Raw genomic sequence first — 19,254 nt, 5'->3', positions numbered from 1 at the left:
TTATCGGATGAAAGGAAATTTGGATTCTTTCATCTGAAAATTTTTGCGGTTTCAAAATTACGGTATCTTAATTATTGTACTCCCTTTTGGAAGAACAAAGAAACTTCGAGATAATATCAATGCAGTTAGAACCAAGAATGTGTCCACAGTACACTGATGCCCGACTCGAACTCTCATTTTCTATGTTTAATGGACCGTGAAATTGGGGCCAATACTCTAATTTGGCATTCAAATTAGAACTATCATATATAGTTATCAAAGGTACCAGGCTTATAATTTAATACGCCAGACGTACGTTTTGTCTACATAAGACTCATCAGTGACGCTCAGTTCAAAATAGTAATAAAGCCAAATAAGTATAAAATTTAAAAGCATTGAGTACCCAAAATTCCAAACATTATCATTTCCTGGGATGAGAAAATCCTTAGCATTTTTAATAATTCATACTTTTCCGCACAGTTAATTTATAAAAAAATGACCATATAATGGATATTCATGTCAACACCAGAGTGTAGACTACTGGGCTACATATCATACGAAACGTGTATACTAAGTTTGAAGTTGATTGGACTTGAACTTCATCAAAAACTACTTTGACCAAAAACGTAAACCTGGTGTGGGATAGACAGATGAACGAACGAACGGACGCACAGACCAGAAAATATAATGCCCATACATGGGGGCATAAAAAATGGAGAAAAAAATTGATCTGGAGTTGCCTTCCCTAAGTGTAGTTCTATAAATTGATTAAGTGTCAGTCACATTTTTTATTTATGTTACTTCTTTTAAATGCATTTACATAAATTTGTTGAAATGTTCTTTAATGAGTCTAGTCTTCTAGTCAGCTAGCTATAATACCAGGTCAAATCCACCATTTGCTACATAAGAAAATGCCTGTACCAAGTCAGGAATATGACGGTTGTTATCCATTCGTTCAATGTGTTTTAATTTTGCAATTTAATTATACACTTTCCGTTTTGAATTTTTCTCGGAGCTCAGTTTTTTTTATAATTTTACTTATACTGCGGTTGCCTTTATTTAGAGAGATAAAGGATACAACCAATACAGTTACGTCTGTCCCTATCTTGACTTACATCGAGAAATTGACAATGAGGGTCGGTTGAAAAAAATCTTTACAACAAAAGAGATGATTTAAGCCCAATTGTGACCTTTCCATTTTTAAATAGTAACATTTCAGCAGCGGCTGCATACGAAGTATATATCTCCCAATTGATACGATATTCCCCGTCTTGTATTCCCTATCATTATTTCCTTGATAGAGGATTACTGCTCACTAGGAAGCTCTTAAACCAAGAGTTCCAAATTGTGAAGTTGATATCATCACTTTGTAAATTTTACGGACGCCATTATGAGTTTGTTGGCCGTTATGAAATATCTGTTTTACTGATTATATCAAATATGTTCTTTATCGAGAAACTATAACCTCTTTCCCATTATATGAATGTGACCTACTGATTTAAAATTATTTCCCGGCTTTGTAATAACATGACCAACACGACATGTGCCACATGTGGAGCAGGATTAGCTTACCCTTCCGAAGCACATGAAATCACCTCCAGTTTTGGTTGGGTTCGTGTTATTGTTAATATTATTCAAGATAATAACCCAAAACTGCAAAATTTCCTTCAATTACCAATTTAGAGGCAGCAACCCAACAATGGAATGTTAGATTCATCTAAAATGTTCATGGCTGATAGAACTTGACTTAAAGAACATTGTGAAGTCAGATCAGATTTGCTCTAAATGCTTTAGTTTTTGAGATATAAGCCAAAAACTACATTTTAACCCTATATTCTATTTTTGGCCATGGCTGCTTTTTTTGTTTGTTTGATGAAACAAACAATGAAACACAGAATTTATTCTAGATACCCTAAGACTAATTCATCTAAAGTTTAATTGGAATTGGTTCAGTAGTTTCAAAGAAGGAGATATTTTAAAGTTAGAAATCATGATAAACAAATTGTGTAAAATTGTCCTTAAAGGGCAATAAGTCCTTAAGGGTCAATTGACAACTTTGGACATCAAACGTGTATGTAGATTTGATTGTTCTGCCAACGTTTGCATACACTTCTTTTCAAAATTGGTAATCCCTAAGCATTTTAATGTGTGTTAGCGTATTAAATTGTTAACCAGGTACCTGTTGTTGGCTATTAAATAAACTCATCATATATACAAGGACTAAATTTTTGTTTGTTTCTTTGTCCTATATTTTCTCCCATTTATTTGTATTGTAGTCCTGTCATGTGATATTGTAATCTTAATGTTATAATTAACACTGCCATTAAAGCAGGAGGTTTGACATGCCACAAAACCAAGTTCAACCCACAATTTTTATCTGAAAATGCCCTGTACCAAGTCAGGGAAATGGCCATTGTTATATCATATATATATATAGTTCGTTTCTGTGTGTATTACATTTTAATGTTGTGTTTCTTGTGTCGTAGTTCTCTTATATTTGATGCGTTTCCCTCAGTTTGAGTTTGTAACTCGGATTTGTTTTTTCTCTATAGATTTATGAATTTCGAACAGCGGTATACTACTGTTGCCTTTATTTGCCCAGGAAATACATGAGAATAGATATCCAACTAATGATAAGTGTTATTTTTCTGGAAGATTTGTTATTCAGCTTTTGTTCAAACTCTCTGGCTGTTAGTTTGAATGATGTAATAAATGGTGAATAGATAGGAATCACTGGAAAGGAAGAAAATCATATACCTAATCATTAGATGTCCAAAGATAGAAGTCTCTTAAAAAAATGTAAATAATCAAAGAGCTGAAAGCTCTGAGGAAAAATGACGCCACTGCTTCTAATATTGGGATATTTTTTATGCAAGTCTTGATTTTCACATACCGTAAAAAGTTTAACATTGCAACATGTCTCGTAAGCATCTAATTGATATTCGTATATGCGTGTGTGAAGTCGAGATGACAACTGACTGGTTTTTTTTAATACAAATGAACAGATCAAGAGTCAAGACTACCTGAATGATCTACAGTATTCAATTACCACTGGCTTGTTTTTTTTTGTACAAATAAATAAGTCAAGACTACCTGAATGATCTACAGTATCCAATGACTACTGGCTGTTTTTTTGGTACAAATAAATAGGTGATCAAGAATACTGGAATGATCTACAATATCCAATGATTACTAGCTGTTCATTTGTACATACTAAAAAACGACTACCTGAATGATCTAAAGTACTCTAAGTAATGTGTAATTTTTTTCTTGCAATTACATTTTTCTAAATCAAGAATACAGACTACTATAAAAAAGAAGATGTGGTATGATTGCTAATGAGACAACTATCCACAAAAGACCAAAATGACACAGACATTAACAACTGTAGGTCACCGTACGGCCTTCAACAATGAGCAAAGTCCATACTGCATAGTCAGCTATAAAAGGCCCCGATAAGACAATGTAAAACAATTCAAACGAGAAAACTAACTGCCTTATTTATGTAAAAAAATGAACGAAAAACAAATATGTAACACATAAACAAACGACAACCACTGAATTACAGGCTCCTGACTTGGGACAGGCACAGACATTAATAATGTGGCGGGGTTAAACATGTTAGCGGGATCCCAACCCTCCCCCTAACCTCGGACAGTGGTATAACAGTACAACATAAGAGCGAACTCTCAAAATCAGTTAAAAAGGCTTAACTCATCAGACGGACAAAAATACAAGTGGACTAGTATCCTTTCAAACCAAATGATTACAAAGAGCCTGTTGTAACAATCTCTTATACTCCACTAGTCCTATAACATATGACTTCGCATTCTTATTAAATTTTTAACGTTTTGATACTGATATTTTCATTATTTTTTTAATTTTGAAATCGAAGTGTGACACATTGATAGTAATTTTTTTTATCAGAACAGTAAATAGAAATAGTAAATAATGCTCCCGGGACCCGAGGTCATATGTTATAGGACTAATTACCCACATACTTATTAAATAAGTTACTAGTGACATAGTTATTTCTGTTACTTGAAGCAAATTCTATTTCTGTAGATTTATACAATAGCATAATATTGTTATACTTGTTTTATTTCATCTTGAAGATTAGACAAATAGGGATACTCCTTTGATTTTTTATTTCATGTCAGTCAGGTCCCTTTATATGAAACTTGAAACCACTTCTCTGCCATATTGATATTTTATAACAACTCTGCCCTATTTGATATTCATTCTTTAACCATATATCATAGTAAGCTAATTTTTGATTTACACTAATCCACAATCTTTCATGTCAAATTTCTGTCTCCATTTAAGTTTATGCTTTTGAACCATCATGGTATTAAGCACAATTCCAAGTAATTATGCTGTAATAGTGGGTCACCATATATTCAACTTGGATGGCATTCCAGTTATTGAAATTTGTGTCAGATTGGATACCCCTACCCGGAAATAAAATAAAACATGTCAAGCGGCAAAATTTATTTCCAGAGATTACAAGTCAAGAGAGGATGAACAAGTCTCCAACATGCTTGCCAAACTGGAACTTCAACAAGATCTCCAGACAAGGACGAACAAGGAGTTGAAGCCAAAGTTAGTATTTATGTAAAAAGTAGTTGAGGGGCTGATTTACGCTATTGAACCAGACGAATTCCTCAAAAAAGCATGTCCAAAGAGAACCATATTTGCAGAGAAATTCAAAGAATACCACGCAACAATTATTGTGGAAAACAATGGAAAAGCAAGTAAAGAATAACTCTTACTGTGAGTTTATTGACATTTCACTAAGTAAAAAGTAAAAACACAAAAATACTGAACTCCGAGGAAAATTCAAAAAGGAAAATCAAAAATCAAAAGGCAAAATCAAAAGTCCAAACACATCAAACGAATGGATAACAACTGTCAAAAACTTACTTCACATTAAAACACCGTACATTATGCAAACTCATCCTTTGTAAGACAGTGATCGCGCCGAATCAGCTATGACGACACTGTTGTGCACGCATCAAACGTAGAGAGCTTCAAATCTGTTTTCCCGCCCCGCCAATAAATCGGCGGCGCTCTCTCAAATCGTTGTATTAAAGCCAGCATCTATATCGACAATTTATTCACATGTCATACAGATACAGTCTGTTACAGACTCTACAGGTGTAACTTTGTAAACAAAGATTGAGTCGGATTTCCGGTACTTCAGTCTGTAGAAAGTGGACCAACACGGACATATTATATTTTCTTATAAAAAAGGCAGTTGTTTGTAAAACGAAAAGACTATCAAGTATTCCCCGATTAATTATATATCTTTAATGTTTTAACAATGTTTTAGTTTTACTTCACATTAAATCAATAAAGTTATAAAAATAGATTTATGAGTATCTTAACTACATTGGTTGGTACACTTCGATCTTTTTGGTAATAAGAAGGACCGGAGGTATGTAAACTGGTTCCCGTTTGATTTCTATACATGATGATACAAGCAGATTCCAGTTTGTATGTAGAATAGTAAATACGAAACCAAGCGCGGAGAAATGTAATGGGGAAGAAAATATACGAAACCAAGCGCGAAAGGCAGAGAAATGTAATGGAAGTTCAGGTCAGCAGTATTGGAACAAGACGCTGAAAGCGTCATTTTCCAAAAACTAAATTAAAAAAGAATGTCTGAGGACACAAATGCACTCGCTCAAGCTTTGTAACAAACATGGGACTGACTTTTGAATGGGATAACAGAAGTATGGACGGTCAAGCGTAACCCTTAATACCAAAGTTGACTACGGGAATTAAACACTTTCGAATAAGTTATTACTAACACTACACATAAGTATAGACAAATTATAGAACAATCAGCATTTCATATTAACCATGAAGCAGGATTCAAGTCTCAAAGGAAAGCTAATGATAAATTTTAAAAAATGTTAACACAGAGATATGTCTTGCTTTTTTTGAAATTTTGATAATGCAAATGTTGAAATAAAATAGCAATACTTTAACATGTAAGTTATACAAATATTCATAATCAGTGATTAATGACTGTCTGAAGGCACATGTCTAAACAATCGCCATATCAGGGATATGAGATGTGTCAATGCTTATAAAATTGAATACCAAATACCTTACAACAAACCTAAACCTAAACAAAAACATTAACTTGTAAACTATGTAAAAGTAATCTCCATGTACACAAGACTTGCAAATGCCAATACATTACATGCAAAATATCATTGACTTAATATAAGTGGTTTATCTTTAAAAACTGATCTAATCACAAACTAATACATGTAAATTAAGCAAATATTTCAGAGTCAATAGATCATGACTGAGGGGGTTGGGCCAAATAATCTCAATTGAAATTATATGTGCCACTGCTAATACAACTGCATACCCAATAATATTGACCTACCACTAGTGGTTCCTCATAAACTGACCTAATCATACAAAGACCAAAATGTTGCTTAACACTTGTCATTCCTCCATGACAAATATGTTGTTGTTCCTGTAGACAAAGCCACAAAAAACATCGTTTGTGTGTGTAATTCTTATTACATAAACTGCTTGATTAATGAATTAGGTATTGACAATTCACTTGGAAACTCAACATATCCCCTCACGACACTTACCGAAGAGGAAATCATGGATTATCATAAGTGTGTTCCTTTATGTTGAATTTCAACCAAAGACGAAGAACTGGATCTTCCATCACTGTATCGGATACCTAAACTACATACGTGTCCTTACAAACAACGGTATATTGCTGGGATTGCCAATGGGAACCAATTGTGCCCCTCTTCTTGTTGACTTTTTCCTTTATTATTATGAGGCTGACTTCATACAGGTTGTTCGTATGGAGATAGAAAATAAATAAGCAATATCCTTTAACTTTACTTTTCGCTATATAAATGATGTTCCCTCACTTAAAATAATTCAAAATTTGGTGACCGTGTTGAACGCATCTATCCTCTCAAACTAGAGATGAAGGATACAACAAATACAGTTAAGTCTGCCTCATATATTGACTCACATCTAGAAATTTACAATGAGGGTCGGTTGAAAACAAAATTTTACGACAAAAGAGATGATTTCAGCTTCCCAATAGTGAACTTTCTATTTCTATGTAGCAACATTGCAGCAGCGCGTGCATACTAAGTATATATCTCCCAATTGATATGATATTCTCGGGCTTGTATTTCCTAGCATGATTTTCTTGGTAGAGGGTTGCTGTTAACAAGGTAGCTATTAAACCAAGAAGTTGAAATCATCACGTGTTGGTTGACCGTTATGGAATAACCGTTTCACAGATGATATCGGATTTGTTCCTTATGCCGTAATTACAGTCCCTTCCCTTTTCACGAATGTGACCTACGAATTAAACTGTTTACGGGGTTTGTAATAACATTAGAAACACGACGGGTGCCACATGTGGAGCAGGATCTGCTTGCCCTTCCGGAGCACCTGAGATCACCCCCGGTTTTTGGTTCGGTTTGTGTTGCTTAGTCTTTAGTTTTCTATGTTGTGTTTTGTGTACTATGATTTGTCTGTTTGTCTTTTTTTTCATTTTTTAGCCATGACTTTGTCAATTTATTTTCGATCTATGAGTTTGACTGTCCCTCAGGAGTCAATTTCACAAAAAAAACTTACGACTAAGATTTATCGTAAGTATACTGATTTGTTCATGACTTAAGACCAATCTTAGTCGTAAGTTTTTTTGTGAAATCGACTCCTGGTATCTTTCGCCCCTCTCTTTTCAAAGTCAATAGTCCAGGAGTGAGGGGGCCAGCAAAACAATCTGCATTGTTATTTCACATATTCTACTAAATAAAACCTGCAGTAATATTGAATATTCAGTGTCTCCCATAATTAAAAATCATAGTATTTTGAGAAGTATAATTTAGGGTTAGGGTTAGGGTTATTGTATCATTTAATGATTATTTCCCTTGTCACAATATTCAGGATTTTTGTTGTAGCATTTTAATTAACTCCCTTGTCCCAATATTCAGTATTTTTGTTGAAACATTTTGATTATCTCCATTGACACAATATTCAGTATTTTCTGTCGTAGCATTTAATAATTATCTCCCGTGTCACAATATTCAGTATTTTGTTGTAGCATTTTGATTATCTCCCTTGTCACAATATTCAGTATTTTTGTTGTAGCATTTAATGATTACTTCCCTTGTTACAATATTCAGTATTTCTGTTCTATCATTAAATAAGTACTTCCCTTGACATAATATTCACTATTTTCTGTTGTAGCATCAAATAATTGTCTACTTTGTCACAATATTAAGTATTTCTGTTCTAGCATTCAATGATTACCTCCCTTGTCACAGTATTCAATATTTCTGGAGTAGTATTTTATGATTACTGTTGCATTTAATGATTACTCCTGTTGACACTATATTCAGTATTTATACTGTTGCATTTAATTATTACCTCTGTAGTTAATTAAATGGCATCAAGACTAAAATATAAAAGAAATTTTAACACATAGAATTAACAGTGGAGGACATTTTAGCAAAAAAAAATCGGACTTTGTAACGCTAAAGTATAACCTATTTTAGATCAACATTTCATTTTAGCACAAATGAAAACTATCAATGCCCATTTTAGCGCAATATTTCAACCTATTTTATAATAAATAATGAATAATAAACAAAAAAATAATAGAATGAAGACAGCACAATATGAAAAATATCATGTCCATCAAAATACAGTACTAAAGTTCTTATCCATTAAATAAAATGTTAAAGTCCATTCTAGCTATCCTAGAGAATGTACTTTATGGGATCTGGATATACTCCCTGTACAATACTGTTCATAAAATTGCAGTAGGAACTGTTCTTTCTTTTTATCTTGTCTAGACTGTGGTGCACACTCATCTATACTTCATATTTTTATATATGTTGTTGTTTGAAATTTGAGGATACTATAAAGAACAAGAGGCTGTCACAACGACAGCAAACCGGATTTATTAATATTTATTTGTGTCCTGGCAATATCACAAGAACCATTACTGATGAATGGTGAAAGTGAAAATCGTCAATATCAAATTTGACCTCCATTTTGTCATCAGTATCAACATCTTAAAATTTGAAAAGGTTAGATTGAATAGTTCATGAGTAAATGCAACAATGTGAATGGAAACGCCATTTCACAATCTTTCAAGAACCGTAACTCCTGAACGGTAGAAGTTAAAATCGTCATTATTGAACTTGACCTCTAATTTGCCATCAGTAACAACATATAAAAATTTCAAAAGCTTTGGTTGAATGGTTCATGAGAAAATGCACGGACACGACTGGAAACACCATTTTTCAATCTTTCAAGAACCATAACTCCTGAACGGTAAAAGTCAAAATCGTCATTATTGAACTTGACCTCTATTTTGTCATCAGTAACAACATATTAAAATTTGGGAAGCTTTGGTAAAACAGTTCATGCGTAAATGCACGGACACGACTGGAAACACCATTTTTCAATCTTTCAAGAACCATAACTCCTGAACGATAAAAGTCAAAATCGTCATTATTGAACTTGACCTCCATTTTGTCATCAGTAACAACATATTAAAATTTGGGAAGCTTTGGTAAAACAGTTCATGCGTAAATGCACGGACGCGAATGGAAACTCCATTTTTCAATCTTTCAAGAACCATAACTCCTGAACGGTAAAAGTCAAAATCGCCATTATTGAACTTGACCTCCATTTTGTCATCAGTAACAACATATTAAAATTTGAGAAGCTTAGGTAGAACAGTTCATGTGTAAATGCACCGACACGACTGGAAACTCCATTTTTCAATCTTTCAAGAACCATAATTCCTGAACGGTAAAAGTCAAAATCGCCATTATTGAACTTGACCTTCATTTAGTTGTCAGTAACAACATATAAAAATTTTAAAAGCTTTGGTTGAACGGTTCATGAGTTAATGCACGGACAACATTTGATTCCCGCCCGCCCGCCCGACCGCCCGCCCGCCCGCCGTACATCCCCAAATCAATAACCGACATTTTTGTCACAAAAATCCGGTTAAAAATGTAAATAGCTGGGTGACACCTATAAAATTGATCATTAGTATGGACATGGAACAACTCTGGACCATTATGTGTTGGTTTTGAATTACATGGGCCTTCTGTTCAAAGATGAGGTGGAAACATAGAATCTTCAGTTACATAGTATTCGGTAAGATAATCTGCAAAGTCCACACATCTCTTATCTGCTAGTTCAACCCCTTTTTACTATAATGTTGATATCCATATAATATACATTCACAGTAGAAGAAGAAAAAATGTAGTCAATTAATTAATTTTGTGTTTTATATATCAAACCCCTTAACACAATAGTCAGGTGGTGATTTACAGGGTTTGAAAAAGCAGGACTAATAATAAAAAAAAAAAAAGAAGTTCAACCATTATCAGTCTAACTAAAATATAGACCTCTGATTTGTTTATACTACATGACTCATATGTAGTATTAGTATAAGAAAATCAGAGGTCTAAATTTTAATTAGACTGAACGGACATGAACTCTTTTCAGAAAACAATCAGATACATCTTGGTCATCTAGAAATGCTATGCCATATAAACCACTCATTCATTTGCTTTCATCTTAACCAGGTAAGTTTTTCACTAAAATGGGGTTTCAAAAAATACAGGTGAACGGATTTAACCTTGCCTTAAAATGGGCTCTAATGTCTGTGCTAAGATGTCCCCTTGTAGTTTAAAAATTATAGCTAAAATGTCCTGCGCCCATTATCAAGGGCATGCATTGTAAATTGTTTATTTTTGACTTTTTGCTATTTCATATACTTTGTTATAATAGACATGAAAGAAAAACCAACAATATTTATTGGAAACTGCACATTTATTGCACCAGTCACAGGATGGAAACAATGAGTTAAAAAACCTCTTGTGTATAAGTAAATAAACAATAACATATACAGCAGTATCATTTCATCACAATGATAATAATTTAATAAACAAATAACAAATATGTTAATGTGAAGACATGAAGATATAACTATGTGAATAGAAAACAAATAATCCTGACAAGATTTTATTTTTCATCCAAAATCCTTTATAAGCGTGTATATTAATTTTGCAAATTGTAGATATTTTTAAACTTTTATCTTTAATGGATAGTTTTTCCTTCTTTGCTAAAAGATAACCCAGTCTCTCATTTGCTGTACGAAACATCTTGAAATCAAAAGGTAGATCTGTTCATCATATTTAAAGAAAACAGCAAACACAACCACTCCTAATAAAGTTAGCTGGTTTCTTTTTTGAATAAGAAATACTGAATGAATCATTGATTTATCTCCCCTTAACTACAATCTATAATGTTTTGTTTTTTTAAGATGAAAATGTCGCATTCGTACTTTTCATTTGTGTATTTACAGTTTTTCAATTAGAAATTAAACAAAAAAATCATAAAAAAAAAATACTGTTCCACAATCAATAATATCAGGACGGATCCAAAAACTTAATAGTTTTGTTGAAACTATAGTTTTAAAAAGTTCCAAGGTCAATAGTGGTTGGCTGCCAATGACTTGCTGGTTGGTGCCCTGGAGACAACCTCATTGGACTGTGTACCCGTCCAAATGGACTGTAACCTTCTTCCTGTTGGTTTGCTGTCAAGAGCTGATTCTTAGGAGATGCAGATCTTCTACCTTTTGACTGAAATGATTAGAATATTAGCTACAGATTTATTAGGACATTCTGAAAGCCAAGTTGTGATTTTTAATATTTTTTTTTTTATCCATGCAACGTAAACATCAATGTGCACAAGTTCAATGATGTTTTCTCAGATTGTTTATTACATCTTAACGATAAACTGTAGTTTGACCCTATGTTTTACATTTAGACAAGGCTTCCATGTTAGTTAATTACATACTTTGTAGTTACAACATACATGATGGAGTGGAGAAGACAAGCTTTGCTATGAATTAACCTAGTAGTTTCAGGTTAAAAGTTTAATTCAAAGGACAATGGACAATGGACCAGATGAGGTAACAAAACAAAATGTAGGCTAACAACTTTAGGTCCTACAGAAGAATCTTTAAGAATCTGTGCAATTAGGGTTGAATTCTATTGAATTGTTAAAATGATTTTTGGATTATTATGCAGATTAACAAAGTATAATGTGGATGACACAAACAATACTTCACAAAGACAAAAGTGATCCCTGTGTATAGTCCAAGCTATTGATATCTGAACATAACATAAGATAATTTCATGAAATAAATATAATTTTTACCTGCTGGTTTTTTGAAATGATTGACTGTCCAAACTTATTGAATAGTGATCCCTTTCTTTCTGACTGCAATGATATATTTCACCAATAAATATATAAACTTCACAGTGAAAATGGAATAAGCACAAACTGGGATCAAATTAAAACTAGTTCACAGTACATTTATAATTGTTCACACTTCTAAACTGTTAATATAGTACAGCATGCATTACAATTTTCAACTATAATTTACAATTATGTATCCACAATTGAAGGAGAATTTTAAAAATAAATATTCTGGACTTTTAAAACCTTAAAGTATATAATTTTAACCATGACAGGGCAAAACAGGATGAAAATAAATATTCTGTCAAATGAAATACAGACAATACAGGAAATAGGTGTGTGCTAGAAAGAAAATATTTGTATGTGTGCCAAAACACAAAATAAAAAAGTTGTACTAGCAACTGTTAAATATAAATATTCAATCCACAAAACATTCTCCTAGTGCCAAAGAACCTGTAAGTGCTCTTTGTGCTTAATATCAAGAAGCAGTAAACACTGACTATAAAGAAGTTTACTACAAATAGAATTCTCAATTGACAATCAATGCAATCAATCTGCTACAAAACAAACATTCTACCACTTGAGCATTTTGGTATTAACTCAACTCAACACAAACCACCTAAAAAATTTCAAATATTTTATATTTTACTTATTCCTTTCATTTGTTTATCAATAAAGATTACTGCAGATTCAGAAATTATTGCAAGGTTCAATTAAATTAAATAATGCGATTGGATGTCCAGTATCGCAATAATAAAACCTGGATTCTGATATCTTATAAACATAATGCAGATTTCACAATGATTAATCATGCATAATTCTCCATTTTCCAAAAATAAAAATAAAAAATGCAAACAGAAATACCATATTATACAGTATACTAACCTGTTTGTTATAAAGGTTATTATTCAGATCATTGTCATATAGCTTTGTTAGGTCATTGGTAAACAAATTAGACTTTGATACTGAAATAAAGTGTAATCAAAGTGAACAAAACATAAGCTAACATCTCAGAGGTTCTTGTATTTATTTCAGTGATTTCCAAAGATTGAAGAAAAATTGCAGAAATAGTTTTATACATATTAACACAAATACTCATTCCTGTTGTGTAAATAGATCTTTCATGTATTTCCATGAATCATGACACAATAATTTACTGGTAATACTATTAATGTTACACATCAACTCTAAATCAAGTAAACATGTCATGCCTCTCCTTCAATTGAAGGGGGCATTGTGTTTTCCGTTCTGTACACCCCTGCATCAATCATTTTTTTGTCCTGTGTCAGGTAAAAGAAGTTTACCATGAAGTTGTGGTCTTATCAATTTATAACTTGGCCATTATGTTCATTATGTTGTAACCTTTTTAAATCCAGAGGTGGATTTAAGGAGGGGACCAGATTACCCAGACACCCCACCTTTGTGTGATTTTTATTTTAATTTTATGAGAAATTACTGAGGAATGGGCGCCCATCTTGGGCAGTCAGTCAGGCCCCCCTTATGAAAATTTCTGGATCTGCCATTGAAATCATATATCAAATTAAAGGTATGACCTAGATTATTTGTTCACAGAAAATGGAAATTTGACTTTGGGTTAAAGTCATGACATAATTGTTAGTCATAAGCAGCAGTCATGGAAATTATCTGTTACATGAATAAGATTTATGGAAAAAAATAAAATCAAACTTCAATATTGACAGATCTTTATAAACTGCATTTTGGAAAATTATTATATAAATCATCAATTTTACTTTAGAGCCTCGGTCTACCTTAATAAGCAGTTACTTACTTTTTGGACTTGCCTTTGGAGTTAAATCAATAGCACTTGTCTCGGATGTTTTTCTCGTCTTTGATTCCTGAAATAAAAATATATATGTTGTTAAAGTCATAAGAAACCTCAAATTAAAAAAAATAAAGCATATGTTTTTTAATAACTCAAGGGATAGTTTTCATTATAAAACTTATGTACATATACTTTTTTCTGAAAAAAATTCTTTAATTTGTTCATATTTAAAAGAAGTTTACTTTATTTTAATTGCTTCCTTTCAGGAAGCAATTCCCCAACATATTTACCGTATGCAAAGTGACCTCAGTGTGACCCATCTCCTAAAAATCCGGTGATCAGAATACGCATGGATGTCCTTAAAATAAACTATTATCTGATTGTACATGTTAACCACGTGCTCAATATCCATGTTTTTTGTTGATTGTTGACAAACAGGTGACAATCCTTAAACTTCGGCTTCAAAACACGAACTTTAATTACCTGCCATATTTTCACAACAACACCATCCGATTGCAAAAAAAAATTGATGATTATACGAAATTTATGCTAATAAAATGATTAAATCGTGCACAGAAGATTAAGTTTATGATGTTTGTATGCATTGGTTCAAGAATTGGAATAACATTATTTTTCACTGGTCACTCATTTATTATAACTTTTAAGTGGACTATTCAATAAATGTTTTGTTTGTATGAAATTAGCTTTTCATTAGCACAATAACAAGATTTTAACAGAGTAACCAATGTCCACAGTAGATTTACTGTATTTTACCATATCACACATATGACAAGGGGACACTACTCACATTAAAATAATTGAAATTAGCTTATTCTAAATTTCAGCTGATCCTAGGTGCGAAAGTCAAAGAGATCACAATTGTGATAAATCCCTACAATATTTGTATATGGTCAGCGAGATTTGTTTACAGCAAAACGACTTGAGTGTGTAGGTAAAGGTAATGTCTTTGGTTAGCATGCTTGCTAGCTGAACCATGAAGACATTAGGCTAGGTATACCACCCTCCTTTAAGAGTAGACTAGTCTGACGGGTAACCAATCTATCTTGTCTTAAGGACAAAACTACTCCAAAAGGAGGGTAGTATAGTTAACCTTATAATGACAGTGCACAGCGGATCCAGAAATTTTTAAGAGTGGGGGCCCACTGACTGCCTAACAGGGGGCCTGCTCCAGTCATGCTTTAGCAATTCCTATGTAATCAACCTTTTTTTCCGAGAAAAGGGGGCCAGGGCCCTCAGAAAAACCCTCTTAATCCCCCTCTGAATGGTGAACAATAATCAATGAACAGTACATCTAAATATAATAATTTATCTTTTTATGTATTATTCTATCAGGCCCTTATTCCAGGGAATTTCTCTTCTAAAGAAATGCTGAAAATATATAGTGCTTTTCCTTCTTTCATGATTTTTTGTTGTGGATTATTTCTTTGATAATTTCATAAATATAAAGATTAAGTAGTAAAAGAAGCTCCCTTGTCACAATATTCAGTATTTCTAAAGCAGTCTATGATTATCTCCCTTATCACATTATTCGGTTTTTCTTTAGTAGCATTTAATTATTACCTCCCCTGTCACAATATTTAGTACTTTTTCTTGTAGCATTTTGAATACCTCCCTTTTCACAATATTCAGTATTTCTATTGTAGCATTTAATGATTATCTCCCTTGACTACAATATTCAGTATTTTCTGTTGTATCTTTAATGCTTATCTCCCTTGTCACAATAATCAGTATTTTTATTGTAGCATTTACTATCTTCCTTGTTACAATAATCAGTATTTTTACTGTAGCATTTACTGATTATCTCCCTTGACACAATATTCAGTATTTTTTGTTGTAGCATTTAATGAGTACTTACACTTGCGACAATATTCAGTATTTTTGTTGTAGATTACTTTCTATTTTTAGTCAATTGCAACCTGTTTAAACAAAGAGCTTTTTTTAAAGTTAGGCTTTTGCTTAGATGGTGAGGCTTTCTTCACTAGTAAATGCCTTAAATCTCTTTTTATACATACTTTATAAACTATTATCATTTCAAAAATGCAATAAGGACTCTGATCTCAAAAGTACAGCTATTTCTAACTATCTGCACTTATCATTTGGTCAGTATTTCTATTCACTTTCAATACAGTGGCGGATCCAGGAATTTTCATAAGTGGGGGCCCGCTCCAGTCACGCTTCAGTGATTCCTTATATAAGCAACCAAATTTTTTCCCAAAATGGGGGGGGGGGGCCCTGGCCCCCTGCCCCCCCCCCCCCTAAATCCGCCTCTGCAATAAAAGCAGTGCACCAGATAAAATTATTTGTAAACTACATAAATATTGCACATGCTATTTGTGAACCTGTATTTGTACAATAGTTCTTATATGATTTGCATATTAAAAAACAGTTTGAAATGAATGGTCGAGAGGACTTCCGGTAGTTTTTTTTTACATTGTTTATTTTTCGATAGACTATGTTGACCAAACTTTTTTTAGTAACCAATGTAAACAAGATGGCGGCGATAATAACACAGAATCCACCTTGACTTTAAAACTATTTATTTTCACTTTGCGTTAATTGTTAAATTAAATTATAAATACAAAACATTCATTTGAATGAAAATAAGAGTTTTTGTAATTATTTTTATATCAGATAACAAATTACACGAGTTACATATTTTGCTTTAACCAACAAATATTTTCATGCACTAGGCCAATTCAATGACACAAATATACAACTAAAGTGTTATAGAGGTTACGAGTGTGGAAAAATAAATTCCCTATCTCCAATTTTAAAGAATTATAAGAATTAAACACCTTTTAAAGGAGTTTATTGGTGTATAAACTGGACTAAGTCACTCACAAATATCATAAAAGTCCCTTGGACTTTTATTTGTATGTGAGTGAATTGGTTCAGTTTATATACCAAAAATTTCCTTTAAAAAGGAGTTTAATCCTGTTTGAATGATATCATTGTACCGGTAAAATCAAATTAGGTGACTTTAATTAATGTATATACTGAACTTTTATCTCTAATACTTTGTTAAAATAGACATGATAGAAAAACAAACAAGTTTTTTGTAAACTGCATATTTATTGCATCAGTCACAGAGGGTAAACAGTGAGTAAAAAATCTTTTGTGTATATATATATGACAAGAAAAAAAACAATAACATATACCGCAGTAGTATTTCATCACAATGGTAATAATTTAATAAATAAATAACAAATGTATTAATGTGTAGACATGAAGATTTTAATAGAAAACAAATTATTATTACAAGATGTTCATTTTCATTCAATATCCTTTATAAGTGTGTAAATTAATTTTGTAGATTGTTTATATTTAATTTTTAGCTTAGAAAATTTTCTTTCTTTGATAAAAGATTACCCAATCTCTCATTTGCTAAACACAACATCTTGAAATCAATAGAAATATCTGTTCCCTATATTCTAAGAGCACAATAAGGGTATTTTGTAAAACAGCAAAAATAAAACCCCACTTCCAATGAAGTTAGCTGGTTTCTTTTTTGAATAAGAAATACATGAATGAATCATTGATTTATCCCCCCTCAACGATTTTTTTTAAATTCAAGATAAAAATGTCCTACTTTTCATTTGTGCATATGAAGATTTTTAAATTTAAATGTAAAGAAAAAAAAATTAATGAAAAATACTGTTCCACAACCAATAATATTAGGACGGATCCAAAATCTTAATAGTTTTATTGGAACTATAGTTTTAAAAAGTTCCAAGGTCAATAGTGATTGGCTGCCAATGACTTGCTGGTAGGTGCCCTGGAGACAACCTCATTGGACTGTGTACCCGTCCAAATGGACTGTAACCTTCTTCTTGTTGGTTTGCTGTCAAGAGCTGATTCTTAGGAGATGCAGATCTTCTACCTTTTGACTGAAATGATAAGAACATTAGCTACAGATTTATTAGGACATTCTGCAAGCCAAGTTGTGATTTTGAATATTTTTTTTTTATCCACGCAAGGTAAACATCAATGTGCACAAGTTCAATGATGTTTTTCTCAGATTGTTTATTACATCTTAATGATAAACTGTAGTTTGACCCTATGTTTTACATTTAGACAAGGCTACCATGTTAGTTGATTACATACTTTGTAGTTACAACATACAGATGGAGTGGAGAAGACAAGCTTTGCTATGAATCAACCGAGTAGTTTCAGGTTAAAAGTTTAATTCAAAGGACAATGGACAATGGACCAGATGAGGTAACAAAACAAAATGTAGGCTAACAACTTTAGGTCCTTCAGAAGAATCTTAAGGGCATACGATACATTTTTGAACCTGTATTTACAAGTTGATGAAAATTTGCATATAGGCTATTTTTTACCTCATTAAATCAAATATGTAATAAAAAATATACCTTCATGTGCTACTTTTTGAGTAAAATGAGTTCGAAATTTTGTGTATTTGCTCAAAACTCAGATTTGTGTCCGTATTTTCTTTTTCGAAAGAAAGACATAACTTTTTTGTTTTAAAAGATAAACACAAAATGTTTTTTGTTAAATAATTGGTAATTTCTGTATTTTATAAGTATCATTAAAAATTATGCAATTTTTATTCCGAAATAACTCTATATTTATCAAACGTTCATGAATAGAGGAAAAATGTCATTTTTTGCTGCATGTTTATCAAAATTAAAAAAAATGCGCTATTTACAGTTTTATAAAATTTGGGTCACATAATGTCCTTGCAAAATGAAACAAATTGCTGTTTTAAAAAATAGGGGTCCATGCACTCGTTTTCAAATTAAATCAGTTTGAATGATAAAAATTGGTCGAAAAATGCATCTTTTCCCGATATGTCCGAGTTTGACGTCGCCAAAATAACATTTTACGTTAGCAACGTCATTACCTTCCCTGTAACTGTATCGTATGCCCTTAAAGAATCTGTGCAATTAGGGTTGAATTCTATTGAATTGTTAAAATGATTTTGGGATTATCATGCAGATTAACAAAGTATTATGTGGATGACACAAACACTACTTCACAAAGACAAAAGTGATCCCTGTGTATAGCCCAAGCTATTGATATCTGAACATAACATAAGATAATTTCATGAAATAAATATAATTTTTACCTGCTGGTTTTTTGAAATGATTGACTGTCCAAACTTATTGAAGAGTGATCCCTTTCTTTCTGACTGCAATGATATATTTCACCAA

General features: G+C 32.3%; 2 protein-coding genes across 2 annotated transcripts in view; both read right to left on the bottom strand.

The window, feature by feature from the left end:
- Positions 1-10,841: 10,841 nt before the first annotated feature.
- LOC143049529 (uncharacterized) lies at positions 10,842-14,165 on the bottom strand. The gene is made up of 4 exons (XM_076223135.1): positions 14,066-14,165; positions 13,162-13,241; positions 12,235-12,297; positions 10,842-11,654 (listed from the first exon to the last, which is right to left on the bottom strand). Exons 1-4 carry the CDS (start codon positions 14,163-14,165, stop codon positions 11,487-11,489), a joined length of 411 nt encoding a protein of 136 aa, XP_076079250.1. The 3' UTR covers positions 10,842-11,486.
- Positions 14,166-16,600: 2,435 nt separating this feature from the next.
- LOC143047887 (uncharacterized) overlaps positions 16,601-19,254 on the bottom strand; it is a 72,350-nt gene continuing 69,696 nt past the window's right edge. The window contains exons 46-47 of the mRNA XM_076221211.1: positions 19,170-19,232; positions 16,601-17,967 (exon numbers count right to left, since the gene is read on the bottom strand). Of these exons, the coding sequence (XP_076077326.1) occupies positions 17,800-17,967; positions 19,170-19,232 (231 nt within the window). The 3' untranslated portion in view covers positions 16,601-17,799. The remainder of the gene's footprint in view (positions 17,968-19,169; positions 19,233-19,254) is intronic.

This window comes from Mytilus galloprovincialis, chromosome 10 (genome assembly GCF_965363235.1).
Source record: "Mytilus galloprovincialis chromosome 10, xbMytGall1.hap1.1, whole genome shotgun sequence".
Taxonomy (NCBI): Eukaryota; Metazoa; Mollusca; class Bivalvia; order Mytilida; family Mytilidae; genus Mytilus; species Mytilus galloprovincialis.
This window is presented reverse-complemented; position numbering and strand designations above follow the sequence as displayed.

Excerpts from the sequence above, each read along its gene's own strand:
- LOC143049529 (XM_076223135.1), bottom strand. The coding sequence starts at position 14,165 with ATGACTTTAACAACATATATATTTTTATTTCAGGAATCAAAGACGAGA. Across the intron at positions 13,242-14,065 it reads TCCAAAGGCAAGTCCAAAAA|TATCAAAGTCTAATTTGTTT; the intron begins GTAAGTAACTGC and ends ACTTTATTTCAG. Across the intron at positions 11,655-12,234 it reads TCATTTCAAAAAACCAGCAG|TCAAAAGGTAGAAGATCTGC; the intron begins GTAAAAATTATA and ends TAATCATTTCAG.